At 35.9% G+C, this 14,416-nt stretch overlaps 1 protein-coding gene across 1 annotated transcript in view; it reads left to right on the forward strand.

Moving 5' to 3' along the window:
• LOC150101012 (ethanolaminephosphotransferase 1-like) overlaps positions 1 to 14,416 on the forward strand; it is a 240,020-nt gene that overhangs the window by 194,525 nt on the left and 31,079 nt on the right. The window contains exon 9 of the mRNA XM_090402145.1: positions 11,601 to 11,781. Within this exon, the coding sequence (XP_090258271.1) occupies positions 11,601 to 11,781 (181 nt within the window). The remainder of the gene's footprint in view (positions 1 to 11,600; positions 11,782 to 14,416) is intronic.

The following is a 14,416-nucleotide window of genomic DNA, read 5'->3' on the forward strand; positions in this document are numbered from 1 at the left end:
CTAATAAGTGGGGTAGTGGTCTCACACCGGGTGATGAAATCCATCTAAACCTAAAGGAAAACATCAACACCCTCAGCAGTACTGAAATCCAGAGCCTGTTGGTTGGAGAGCAGATATGCTAACCACTCAGCTAACTAGGCCAGCAAATATACTACACACACACACACACACACACATATAGATTGATTGATATTCATTCATTCAAGTGCCAAATTCATCTCCATCCAGTTTTTGGATGGAGATGAATAACCGACTTCTGTCTACTGTTTGGATTCTGGTATGTAATGGTGAATCCAAGTCTCATCTGTAAGGAATAAATCGACACACAAAATCAGTTTAATTCTCGCTGTTCAGAGATTTTCATGCGAGTGCGTTTTTGATCTGCTGTGAGCAAGCACGCCATCCATCTTGCACAAAGCTTTTTCATTTGCAATTCTTCATACAAAATATATCCTACATGTTCTTTTGAAATGCTTATAGTCTCAGCAATTTCACGTACTTTGACTCGCCAGTCATCCAATACCATATCGTGCACTTGATCAATGATTTCTAGTGTTGTTACACTTTTTGGACGTCCTTCACGTGGATCATCTTCAAGACTGGTACCGCCACGTTTAAACTTGGCAGCCCATTTCTTAATTGTTGAAAATGAAGGAGAAGAGTACCCATAAACTTTTATGAACTTCGAATGAATTTCTTTTGCTGTTAAACCTTCTTTTACAAAGAATTTTATAACTGCATGATACCCAATTTTATCCATTTCAAAGGATACAGACAACACTTTTCCTTCAGACAGCTATGTAAAACAAACTACTTGATTGAATGACTTACAATTTCATGTGGATGCTTATGACAGATGTTCCAACTTAGAAAAAAAAAATCTTGCTGATAGTGTTGCTATATATGGTTGAGGTCGAGAACATTTCAGACCACCTTCGTAAATACTCCATATTGTCAGGAATAAGTCTTCAGAAAGATTTATTAGAGAGATGAACAGAAGGAATTTTTTTTTAAAAAGGCAGGGGGGGGGGGATAACCCACCTAATGGTTTAGAAACTTTGACTGGCTGCCTAAACTATGCAGAGAATAAAAGAAGAGCCCAAGGTTGGATTGTTACAGAGAACCACCATCATAGTCAAACATCTTAGAAAGAGATGACATTTGATGGATGACGATCTCATTTTATCCTCCTCCTCCTATGGTTGCCCTTCTTGTCTATGTTTGGTACTCATTATGGATTTGATAACCACATTATTTATGTTCTGATTGATTATGCTGCTCGTCCATCTAATTTTCTCCTGAATTATTCTCCCCACTCTCGGTATAGGGCCTGATACTATTTTCCTCAAACACCATTTGATCATTTGCCATGTGCGGCTGACATTCTTCTCTTGTAATATCTTATGCATGGTACTACTTTAAACTACTTCCCGAGTTTGTCATAATCACCAGCTCTGTAGATCTTTCAGAATTACTCTTACAGTCAGAGGCAAAATGGTTATCTTGATTAAACCCCAGGTCTCTTTCATTGCATGCTGTTTTAGGTAAGTATCTCTTGGTAGCTAACATAAATTCTTCTCCATATATCCTTTTCTCCTTCTAATCTCTATACTTATAGTTGGAGCCACCCATAATAATTACTCATCCTGAGCTAATTTGCCAATGCCTGCTATCTGCATATCTCTGTGCACCTCCTAATCTATTATTGACTTAGATTTTTTTTTTTCCCTACTCTTGTGAATAGAAATTTTCCCTTTTCCTATGACAAACTGGCACCTCTATCATTAGCTGGTGTTTACCAGATACCATGTGAATGTAATTTATCATACTTTGGACAAACAGGCCGTACTATGGAAAAAAGAATGAAGGAACATCAGTATTATATCGAATACATGAAACCTCATAAGTCTGGTCTAGCACAACATAGCATTGACACTAAACATAATATCCAGTGGAATAAAGCTTGTCTTCTCCACAGATGCAGGTTTAAATATGAACGCCTTTTTAAAGAAAGTTACAAAGCCCTTTTACATCGGCCGATTTGAATCAAAATGACCGTCTCTCTCTCTCTCTCTCTCTCCCAAACATTTGAGAGATTCTCATCTTATGCAATCATCAATGAAATAGTTTTTAAGAATTATTTAATAATATTTTATTAATATTGATCTTCTGGCATGCAGCAACAATTTAATTGGTAATCCACCGATGGTTCTGTACTTTGTATTCCATTCCTTTAACTGTTTGTTCTACACTGATGATGTACTGTTACTTTCAGTACAAAATATTTGTACCTTTAATTCATTAAAGTTATTACTGTTGGTTTTATGTGTTAAGTTATTAATTTTAATTATGCCACAGGTACCAGATAGGCTGCCTCTAGTGATGACCCTCACTCTTATTCCAGAGCTTCAATTCTGCTTTTATCATCAGCAAATTCCTCCTCCCGTCTATTATGTTCTCTTTATCCTCTTCCGCCAACTAATATCTATAATATCTGACCAAGTTGAACTAACCAGTGCCATTTTTTTTAATCCCACACATGAGAGGTACTAGAACATATAGCACATCAGTGCCATGTGTGAGGTGCTGATAACGGTTGAGAAAGAAGAAACCTATTGACATTCTCCTTAAAGAGCTGTAGGTTGAAATTGTCATAAGGAAGGTTGTTCCAGAGGGCAGAGGTAGATGGAATAAATGAGGAAGAGGAGAAGCAGGTTTGATGAGTTTGCAGTTGTACTGTAAAGCGATGAAGTTATCAAAAACATCTAATATGTGTAATAAATTTTTAATAGGCTTTTGTTGTATAACACTTTTAGGTATCAGTATCCCTGATGATATGTCTTACGACTTACGAAACTTTGAGTTTTAATTGCTTATTTTTATTAAACTCTTTAATTACATAATAATGTGGTCTCAATACCAAAAACTTCCCACAGATCTACTAAACCACAGAAACATACATTTGTAGCTGCTGCTCTTGTTTTAACAGACCTAACATCAAGTGGAGGAATGATGTTTGCCAATTCACTGGAGCAGTGATCATGAAAGTACCTGCAGAAGAGATACAGAGCTGAAACACTGCATTTGTGAGATAGAGATTGAAGTGAGCCTGTGACGTAAGGATCATCTATGAGCCAAATTGCTCTTCTCTGGACAGCATCAGAAATTTTAAGGAAGTTTTAGATGCACCACCCTAAATGTGTGAACAGTATTCTAAGGATGAGCATATTTGGGGATTTATATATAAGATTAGTGGTTGTGTATAAAATAGTTTCTTGAGCAAAAAAAGAATGTCTAATTTTTTTTAGAAGCTGAGAAAACTATTGATGTGATGTGTTTGTGCCAAGAGAGGTTGGAGGTAAATGTCAGTCCAGGGAGGACTAGTTCATTCTTTCTAGTGATGTGTATTACTGAGGATGAGAGGTGGGCTGAAATCCCTTTTGTGAGAGAAAAGGCAGGACTGCATTTTGGCAGCATTGAAAGTCACTAGGTTATCCTTGTCCCACTGAAGGATGGCATGGGGATCAGTGTTTAAAGGAGTGTTAAAGGAGTAGGATGAATGAAGAATATTATTTTCAGCAAAGCTATGGATAGGATTTGTAGCGATTGAGAGTAGGTCGTTTATGTATAAGAGAAAGAAGAGATAGGTGAGCGAATGGAGCCCTGAGGCACTCTTGCATTGAAGGCAAAGCTTGAAGAGAGGGTGCCATCTACCATGACATGTGCAGTGAATGACCAGAGAATAAGTTGGCTATCCAGTTACAGAGAGTGAGAGGTAGGCCAAAGGATGGCAATTTTCAAAGCTGGCTTTGATGTCAAACATGATTGAAAACCATGGAAATGTCCAAGGCAACAGCAGACGTTTCTCCAAACCTTTCCATGACATGTGTCCAGTGGCAAGCGATATAGATTAAGATATTGGCCATAGATCTGTATTGGCAGAACCCTTACTAGTGGTCGCTGATTAACTGATGTGTTTCTTCTAGGTAGTGAAGAAGTTGATCATTGATAACTTTCTCTGTTATTTTGGAGAGGATTGAGGTGATGGCAGGTGGGTGGTAGGCTTTTGTCTCCCTTTTTTGGAATGGGGTGGATATATGTTAGTTTCCATGAGATGGGATGGGTGCGCTGAGTATAGAAGATTGAAGAGACAATAGAGGACACTTGTTAGCTCTAGAGCACAATGTTTGAGTGTAGTAAGAGAAATGCCGTTGGTGCCAGTTTCAGGTTGTCTGATATTCTTCTTATTATGTCTTTTTTCTGAAAGGCCACAGGAGGCGTATAATGCTCAATTTCATTTTCTATGCAGGAGTTAGAGGAAAACAGTACTAGGAAGTCAGCTTTTTCTTTGGGTACTGTTAACAGTGGTGCCATCTGGATGGGTGGGAGTGCTTAGGTGTGCAGAAGTTGCATCCAGCAGCTTTTGTGAGGGACCAGAAAGCACAGCTACCATCCTAATACCATATCTAATCTAATTTAGATTGCACATATCACTACTTATGAAACAAATATGTAACATATCTTAACCTTTTCTACAGTTGTATTTTAACTGGTTGGCCACTCCCATATGGGGATGTGCTTGGGATTTTCCTCCCAGGAAAATGCCTGTTTTGCAGGTTTTTCGTGCAAAATGGTCAGAAGAACATGTGCAGTTCACATAGTACATTGACCTCATAGAATTTAGTTGCTTTGGCCATAATTCCAAATAACCAACCAACCACATTGGGTTAATTCACTTCAACCTCCATCCCATCAGTTACTTCCTAAATTTCTAAGTATTTTGTCAGGCTTCTTACTATGTTATACCAGCGTTTCTCAACCTTTCCAAGCCCAAGGACCAGTAAAATGCCTAAAACAATTCTATGGACCACTCAGTTACAGAGGCGTAGCTGGAGGGGGGGGGGGCTTTTTTTGGCATTTAAGAAATCTTGCCATACTATCTATAAAACAGCAACTGAGTGATGAAATAGAGTTCAACAATGTCATCGACGATTCTGCGAATGAAAAGCAAGACAAATAACATTTTAGAATGTTGGAATTCAAATTTGACTTCAAAAATAAACAGTGTTTTTAATTTATTTCCCTATATGTCGTTTTGAGTTTTTGTAATTTTTTTTTAAAAAAACCTGTGTTGGAATTACCAACATTTCAGAAAAACTGTGCCATTTATAACATAATAAATCTAAAAGCATGTTTTCAATACATATGGAAACATAATTAATTAAATTGGAAGTAAACGATTATAAGTGTATCATCATTGAACAAAGTTTTAATTTTTATTAAACAAATAAATAATATGATATACTTTTAATGAGATGTTGAGCTTCTCGGCCCTTGCAGAGTTGCTTGATATCTGGCTCAATATTGGTCAACTTCAGTCGAAGATCAGCACACACAAAGATGATTTCTGCATTTTGTTTTTATTTGAAGGAGCAATGAAAATCCTTTCTCACAAAGAAAGGTTGTAGAAAACTGCATGCCGATTTTCAATGCTTCTTCAGATAATTTGGGAAATTCATTTCTCACTGAAGGCAAGATCCAAAATCGATTCAAACCAAGATCACGGAATTGCATTTTAAGTCCACTGTCACTTGAAAGCTCAATTAACTAACGAAAGATCGTTCTCGTGACTGCAAGCCTGAAATGGATCGTGAACCCACAGAAATTTCTTATAAAAGTTATACGGAAAATATGTTTCAATATTCTGTTTCAGATTTTTGCAGTGGTCACAAATCCTTTCCAGAAACTCAGAATCAACAAAAATATCATTTTCCACTAAAAAGGATTCCAATGTTGGAAAAGGTGCAAATTGTCTTTTACATAATTAATCCATAAAACCATTTTTTTTCTCTCGAATGCCTTTATTTGTCGTAGGCATCAAGAACAGTTAAAGAATTTCTCTGAAGGGAGAGATTTAGTTCATTTAATTTTGAAAAAATGTCTGAAAGATAGGAGAGTGTTGATAACCATGCTTCGTCAACAAGGAGTGATGCAAAATCAGAATGATGTTCATTTACAAATAATAATTCGTGCCTTAATTGAAATAACCTTGCTATTACTTTGCTCCTGGAAATACAGCGAATTTCAGAATGAAGCAAAAGTTGTATATATTCACTGCTCGTTTCATCGCAGAGTACTGAAAATAACCTGTCGGTAGAGCTTTAATAAAATTAACTAACTTTACAGCGTTGTATAGCATAGTTTTAAATTCTGGTGGCATTCCTTTTGAGGCTAACGCTTCCCAATGTATGAAACAGTGTACTCGATTCATATTATTGAGCGTGTGAAATGTTTCTTCTCCAGTTGTTCAGGATGGCAAAGTTCTACAAAACAGAATATCGTCATGAATGTTGTTATCATGCGCATATCTTGCTTAGCATATTAACTGCGCATCATTTGTAACATCAGTAGTCTCATTTATTTGTATGGGCTCTTCTTAACTCTTTCCATTAACTGAGATTCTACTTCACCTGCCATATCATTAATTCTGCGACCGACAGCTTTGAAAGAGGAATCAAATCAAAATCTTTTTTTGTAACTTGTTGCCAAACATGGTTTTTACCACATCTTTTATAGCTGGAAGTAGTGAATTTTTCCTGATAGAAAGATATAGTTTCCAGCCATGGGTTCCCATGATTTAATGTCCCTAAGCATCACTTAAAAAAATTCAGTCAGCTTATTTTTAACATCACAATGTTTAGTTGCTAAATGTCGTCAAAGTTTTGCAGGTTTCATGCACTTCGACAACACTTCATAACAAAAACACATTGGGGTTTCTGTTCACTTTCATCTCCACACCAAGTAAACCTGAATTCCAAATATGAACTATTATATTTCTGACTGTATTTTTTCTTTGAACTGCTTGTTTCTTCTACTTTAATAGTATCAGATTTACTTGCCATTACAACACGTGTATCACAATTAGGGTTAGCATCACCTGTTTCATTTGCTCTTCTTTTCAAAGTCCTAGTTCTAAGTCACTTTTCCATTATTAAAAAACGAAAAATATATAAATACTGGGGTTAACTCACGACACACTTTGTCCAAGTATCACTTTGCACTTCTGAAGATACTGAGCCTTGGAGGGAAACCTTCAATAATAAAAATCAATAAACAACAAGCAATTGATTGAAATGTGGATAACACATGTTCACTTTAAATCTGACAAAACAGCAAAGGAAGGCAGAAGCAATAAAACTATATCGTTGTTCACTTCACCCCTCTTTTATTATTCTGCTGCTACAAATTTAGCGGCAGAATAATGAATAATAAAAGAGGGGTGAAGTGAACCACAAAATAGTTTTATTGCTATCGCCTTGAACATTCTGACACTATTTGTGGTTTTTTTTTTAAGTCTCCATTTGATTTCAATAATTTTAACTTACTTATTCAATTTTAATTTTTGTTTGGATAATTAAAAAATATATATTTATTTAATTAATTTAAGTCTGCTTGCAGACCACCTGTCCCATCGTCGTGGACCGCAGGTTGAGAAACACTGTGTTATACAAATTTGGCCATCCATCTGATTTTCAATTATTAAATGATATAGGTTTCAATATGAAGCCAAAGCCTTGGTAACAACAATAGAAATTAGACATAACATGGAAAATATTTTGGTTGCACCATATCAGATAACACAGAGCATTACTTAATTTTACACTACTGAATGTTGAATTTTTTCTTGAGCAAGCATGTGCCTTCTTTTCTACAACTGACTGTTTTTGTTGGTTATTCAAAGTACAGTTACACCCCGAGTTACGTAACACGTAACTTACGTAAATTCGTAGATCCGTAATAAATCTACTAATGCGTGTGAACACGTTTGTGGCTTTGCGCAGGTGTGTCTTTGACAACGTTATTGCAGTACAGCAGTAGATGCCTTGCATGATTAGCTCAGTCACTTGTTATCACTGCTAGTTTCGTTGTGTTTTTACCCTTAAAATGGAATGCAAATGCAAAAATCGAATGTGCTGGTAATAAATCTAAAAAACAAAGGTCTGCAATTACTTTAGAAGAAAAGTTGAAAATAATTCATATGTGTGAAGGCAGGAAAATTCTATCAACAATAGCTCAGCACATAAATAGACCTATTTCGATTTATGTGCTGAGCATATACAATAGTGAAGGATAAAGTTTTCATTGTTGAAAGCATGAAAGGTGCTGTAGCGTTGAAGGGCACAATTATTACCACGAAGAGGCTGTGCTCGATATCAGAGATGGAGAAATTGTCTCACTGATTTTCAATTATTAAAAGATATGGTTTCAGTATGAAGCCAAAGCCTTGGTAACAACACTAGAAATTAGACATAACATGGGAAATATTTTGGTTGCATGATATCAGATAACACAGAGTATTACTTAATTTTACAATTAAGTAATGCTTCTATGTCGGATTGATGATCTGACACAGAAATGGATACCGTTAAGTTTACTGATTATTCAGGAGAAGGCTATGTCCTTATATAAGGATATAAAAGAGCAGGCCTGCATCACTGATGCAGAGAGTACATTTAAAGCTAGTGCTGAATGGTTCGAACGATTCAAGAAATGTACAAATCTGCACAGCATCAAAATCACGAGTGCAGATGTAGACACCTGCAATCAGTTTCCCAAACTTCTGGCAGAAATAATTGAGGAGGGGGAATATTTGCCTGAACAAATATTTAATGTCAATGAAACAGCTCTGTTTTGGAAGAGGATGCCAACACGGACATTTATTGAGCAAAAATCTATGCCTGAATTCAAGGTTGCCAAAGATCAGATCACTGTTATGATTGGCAGCAACATTTCACTTAAAACTGAAACCACGTACAGTGTACCATTCCCATAGACTGCGCTCCTTTAAGAACATTGACGCGAGTATGCTGCATGTAATCTGGAAATCCAACATCAAGGCTTGGGTTACACATGCGCTGTTCAGAGACTGGTTCAATAACCCCTTCGTTCACCAGGTGAAGGAATATTGTGCCGAGAAAGGAATCCGTTTAAAGTGCTTCTCCTCCTGGACAATGTCCCCGGTCACCCAGAAGAGTTGGATGACTTTCATCCTGACGTAAAAGTTGTTTCCCTTCCTCCTAGAATTACCTCACTATTGCAACCTATGGATCAAGGCATTATTGTGACCTTTAAAGCCTACTCTGCAGTGTACGTTTTCCCAAGCAATCAAGGCCATTGATAGTGGTAAGGGCATTACTCTACATGATTTCTGGAAGAACTATAATATCCTTAACACCATCAAAAACATCGGGGTGGCTTGGGATGAAATCAAGCAGACAACAATGAACGCTGTGTGGAAGAAACTCTGCCCAGAAATGGTCCATAATTTTAAGCGTTTCACGGAAAGAGAGCAAACAATGACTGATATGGGTGCTAGGTTGACACAAGAATTACAGCAGGTGACGGAGACATGTGTGCAACTGGCACAGCAATTAGAGCTGGAAGTGGATAACGGTAACATTAACGAGCTTCTTTTGAGTCACGATGAAGAGCTAACCTTATTCAGTTGGAGGTATTGTGAAGAAAATACTAAGCTGATTGAACCGCCAGACATAAAGAAATTTACAATGAAGGGACTAGCCAAGGTTTTTAACTTGATAGACATGCCATTAGCAAAATTAGAATCAATTGATCCGAACACTGAGCAGTTTGAAAATGTTAGCTGTCGTATCTATTCCGATATGTCCAGCTACAAGGACAAGAAGCGTGTGACCACACAATCTACTCTAGATATGTTTGTGAGATGCCGTTCACAACAAAGTCAAGATGACAACTCAGACGACCCCAACTACCCTCAGTCTTCGACATCGAAAGGGGTAAAACTTCCCCCAGAACAGGATTCCTTAGAACAGCCAACTTAACCATGACAAAACATTTTTTTATTTGAAAAGTGAATATTTCAGTTTGTTTTTATATTCTTTTATATTATGTATTTTTCATAATTACAGTATGTATATTATTCAAATACAATTGATAATTTTTTTTATAATTGAATTTTTTTTAATCACCCCAAAAATGGAAAATATCTGATTAATGGCAAAAAATTTAATGTAAGACAGTAGTATGAGTAGCTATTGAACATTTTATTGTGTGTATGTAATTTACACATTTGACTTATGTAACTCGGGGTGTAATGGTATATTTGAAAAAGCTCTGTTTTCAAAGCTTAAAAAAATTTTTTTATGATTTTTCCAATTCTTTGAAGATTTGGCTCAGTAAAATAAATTCTTTGGGCATTTTCCTAATGTACTCATATGTTCAACTCATTCACAGTAGGTTATTGTTCTTATGTTAAAAAAAAATTAAAAATTCGCCAAATGAATTCATCTCAAGGAGTGTTGTAGGTTCGATTCCCAGAGGTGATGAGCTGAAGGATCTTCCTCAGTTGTAGCCAAGTTAGCCGGTCTTGGATGGACAGTAAGTAGGTCCTCCTCCCCCCCCCCCCTCCAGTTTATCCTGGGGTTTTCATCCTGCAAACCTGCCTTGAGAAGAACTCAACACTACAGGACATAGGATATAACGGGGCGTAGGGCTAACCACCTTATCCTGTGAACGGTTTGAGGTCCGATGATTAATAAACCCTCGACACTGCAAGGTAAAAGAGGATAAAAGGAAGGTGAGATGAGATGAATTCATTTCTGTTGATGTACTGTATCTGCTTATATGATAATTTTAATTTCATTGGCTGTTTGTTCCTCAGTTTGTAATAACGAACACTATTAAATATTTTTAATGAATCTGAATGAACCACCATATTCAGAATTAATGTAGGGAAAACATACATGAATTGTCTGCAAGTATGGAAATGACTCATTTGTGTCAGTATCTGTTTGTTTAGTCTGTTTGATATTTTCACTTTTAATTTTGCTCTAAATCCACCCCACTCTCTTGCTCTCTTCTTTTGTATAAAGGATTTGCTGAGATTTGGGATGTAATAAAGATAGCTGATAATGGAGTTTGAAAAATACTAGTTGGCCAAACATTTTAGACACTGTAGAGTCTAGTCCTATTATACTTTTATTTTTAAACAGTTACATAAATGATAAGAGTTTTCTTCTCTAATTTCTTTTTCCAATTTGGGCAAATCATAATTTTCTCTTGTTAATGTTTAACAGTAAAACATAAAGTTAAGCCACTGCTTTAGGAACAGTAATTGTTATTTCTTTCTGTTACTGGACATATGCAGCAAACAATTTATTTGCAACTAAACATCAAACATTTTAAATCACTTAGGACTGGAAAAATAAAATCAAGCAAGGCATATACAGGGTGGCCCATAAGTTATGGAATATGTTATAAAAAGGGCCATCTTTATGAAGCAACTGCATAAATTATTTAATGTCACCAGATTTTTTTTTATTAGTTATGAAAAACCACATCACAACATAAAGCCTTCCATTTTTGGCTTCACAAAGATGGGCCCTTTTCTACAGCATGTTCCATGACTTATGGGCCACCCTGTACTTATAACTTAAGATGCTATCTTTATCCTAGGCACTATTCATTTATTTAATATATTGTAGACCATAAAGACATTTGTTTAAAATGATTTGTCTTCCATTCTGATTTTTATTGAACAAACTGTTAACATATTCCTACAGTGCATACAAATCTCAGACTTTAAGGCATCATTCCATATATGAAATTCTTCGTCCTCTAATACCAGCGGTGCTACTTTTTCTTATAACATCGCTGTGGGCAGTATACTCTCCAGCAAATATTATTGAAACAGATCCACGTACGTTTTATGTTATGGCCGGCACCGTGTTCTCTAATGTTGCTGTAAGTATTAACTTACTTTTTTTTTTTTTTTTTGGAAAGTAAAATTATGAAATATGTGTCATTTGTTTTTATAAATCTCTAAAAACACTAGCAATTTAAAAATTCATTTTACCATAATAATATCTACCTAAATGAATAGTAGAGTATTATAGAATTGTATATAAAGCCATGTTAATGAAATATTGCCAATTTTTATCTTTGTTTTCAGTTCCCTTTTTTTTTTTTCTTAAAAAAAAAAGGACTTTTTTAGTTTAATTCTTACATATTTACAGTACTGTTTTTGAGGATCCTTATAAAAGGAATAGAAGCAAATTAGAAACAGATTAGATTTAGAAAAGAGTTTTTTTCCAAGGATTAGCTGTGATTACACATTCCTGAATGCTAACAATGTCAAGTTCTTTCCTAATATCCTTCTTTTTAATATGATATTGCCATTGATGCCACCTGTTCATGTCCCTAATCTTTCTCAGGATTCTCATATCTGTATTCTCATACCTTTTCCAGATCTACAAAACTTAAATACAAATCTTTGTTATATTCCCACGATTTCTCAACTGTTTGTCGTAAAGTGACCACGTGATCCTGACAGCCTATATTTGGCCTGAATCCAGCTTGTTCTTCACCAAGCTTCTCTTCCACAATCCTTCTCAACCATTTTTCACAAGTATACTTGCATAAATCTTACCAGGGACACTCATTAGGGAAATACCTCTGTAATACCCATATTCTTATTTTCCTTTTTATATGAGTACTATTAGAGCTCTATCTAATCATCTGGAATTCGTCCCTCTGTCCAGTCCTTCTGAACTATGCAATGCAGCCACTTTAAGCCTTGCATACCTCCATACTTTAGCATTTCTGGTTGAATATCATCTACTCCAGCTGCCTTTCCACATTTCAGGCATTTGATGGCTTTTTCTACTTCAAGTATGGATATGGATGCCTGTTGAGTTTTTTTTTTTGTTTTTTTTTACCACTATACTGTCACTGATTGTTTCATTTAGCAATTTTTCAAACTAATTACTCCATACATCAAGGATATCTTTTTCTACAGTTTTCATGTCACCTTTATCATCTCTAATTCTTTTTACAGTTCTTTCCTCCAATTTTCAGCTTTTTCAACAGCCTCCAGAATATTTTGCCACCTTCTTGATATTTATTTTCTATGTTCTTACCAAAGTCTTACCGTGACTTTTATCAGGATGAGCACAAGCTGACCTATTTGCCAGGAACTTTTGACATGCTTTCTTTTCCTTCACTGCCTCTTTAACTTTCTGTGACCACCACGGAGTTCTGATTTTTTCTATCCTTGCAGACAACCTCACCACATGCCTCTCTAGCTCAATCAATCAATGTTTTCTTCAGGATTTGCCACTGACTCTCCAAGGTTTGGTTCCTTTTCTCAAACTCTTTCATTTTTTCTTGAATAGTGTTTGTGTATTTTATAGTTGACATCTGAGAGCAACTCAACTTTAAAATCTAAATTTTAAAGTGAACTTTTATTCACTTTAAAACTTTCTTATATGTTCTTCTTTTCAATATAAAATTCAATTTTATCCCACTCAAGACTAAATGGTGATCACTTCCAATTTCAAATCCTCTGTACACTATAGTGTCCTGCAGGGAGAAAACATCACTATCAACAATAACATACTCAATGAGACTTTTCTTATTCCTTACATCTTCTCATGTGAATTTGTGCACATTTTTATGTTAGAACATTGTATTAGTAATAACCAGTCCATGTCCTGAGCAGAAATCCAACAGGTATTTGCTATTATTATTAGCTTTGCTCTTTTCTCCAAATTTTCCCAAAATATTTTTGTATGTCTCACAATCATTTCCTACTCAGCTATTTAGATCCCAACAAGGACCAACTTTTCCTGTTTCATTGTGTCAGTTGATTTCTCTAAAGCAGTATTTCTCAAAGTGGGGCATATGCCCCACAGGGGGCAATTAGAAAATGTACATGCACATATTTATATTATACTTTTTCAGAACTTGGCTAACTATTATGCTAGAGGGAGGGTCATCAAAATCTTTGAGACGTTGAGGTGGGGCATGATCCACAAAATGTTGCGAAACACTGCTCTAAAGCCTCAAAAAATTCCTCCACTTCTACCTTAGTAGAACCTTCGGTGGAAGCATTGGAATGGGAAACTGGACAATGAGACAAGTAAGTCTCATTGTCCAGTTTCCCATTCTCATATTTGCCTACATCACTCTACTTGAGACTGCCTGCCATTCAAGACGATTAGCCTCATATTTACTGTTGAATACTATAGCTACTCCTTCTTTTTCCTGATTGTTCTTGCCTGAATATAACATTTGTATTGATTGCTCAGAAAGATCTCACCAGTTTTTGGCTTTTTTGTTTCAGTTACCTCTGTTATGTTGATGTGTACTTATCCAATTCCTCAGCTAGCTCCATTTCTTTGCCATTCAGCCTTCTTATGTTGGGATGTGTTTCAGATTTGTTCCAGTAACTGACTTTTCACTGTTTGCCCTGGTTTCCCTGAAAAAAACAGGGGCTTTGTTTAACTAGGTGACGCCCAAGCAGGCATGAAATTGTGTCATGTTGTCCCATGTTAAGAAGTACAAATTAGAACACTCCAAAGGTGCCTTAAGAAGTAAC

The sequence above is a fragment of the Typopeltis vanoorti genome, chromosome 12 (assembly GCF_054136105.1).
Source record: "Typopeltis vanoorti isolate ZY-2024b chromosome 12, IOZ_Tvanoo_1.0, whole genome shotgun sequence".
NCBI classification, from domain to species: Eukaryota; Metazoa; Arthropoda; class Arachnida; order Uropygi; family Thelyphonidae; genus Typopeltis; species Typopeltis vanoorti.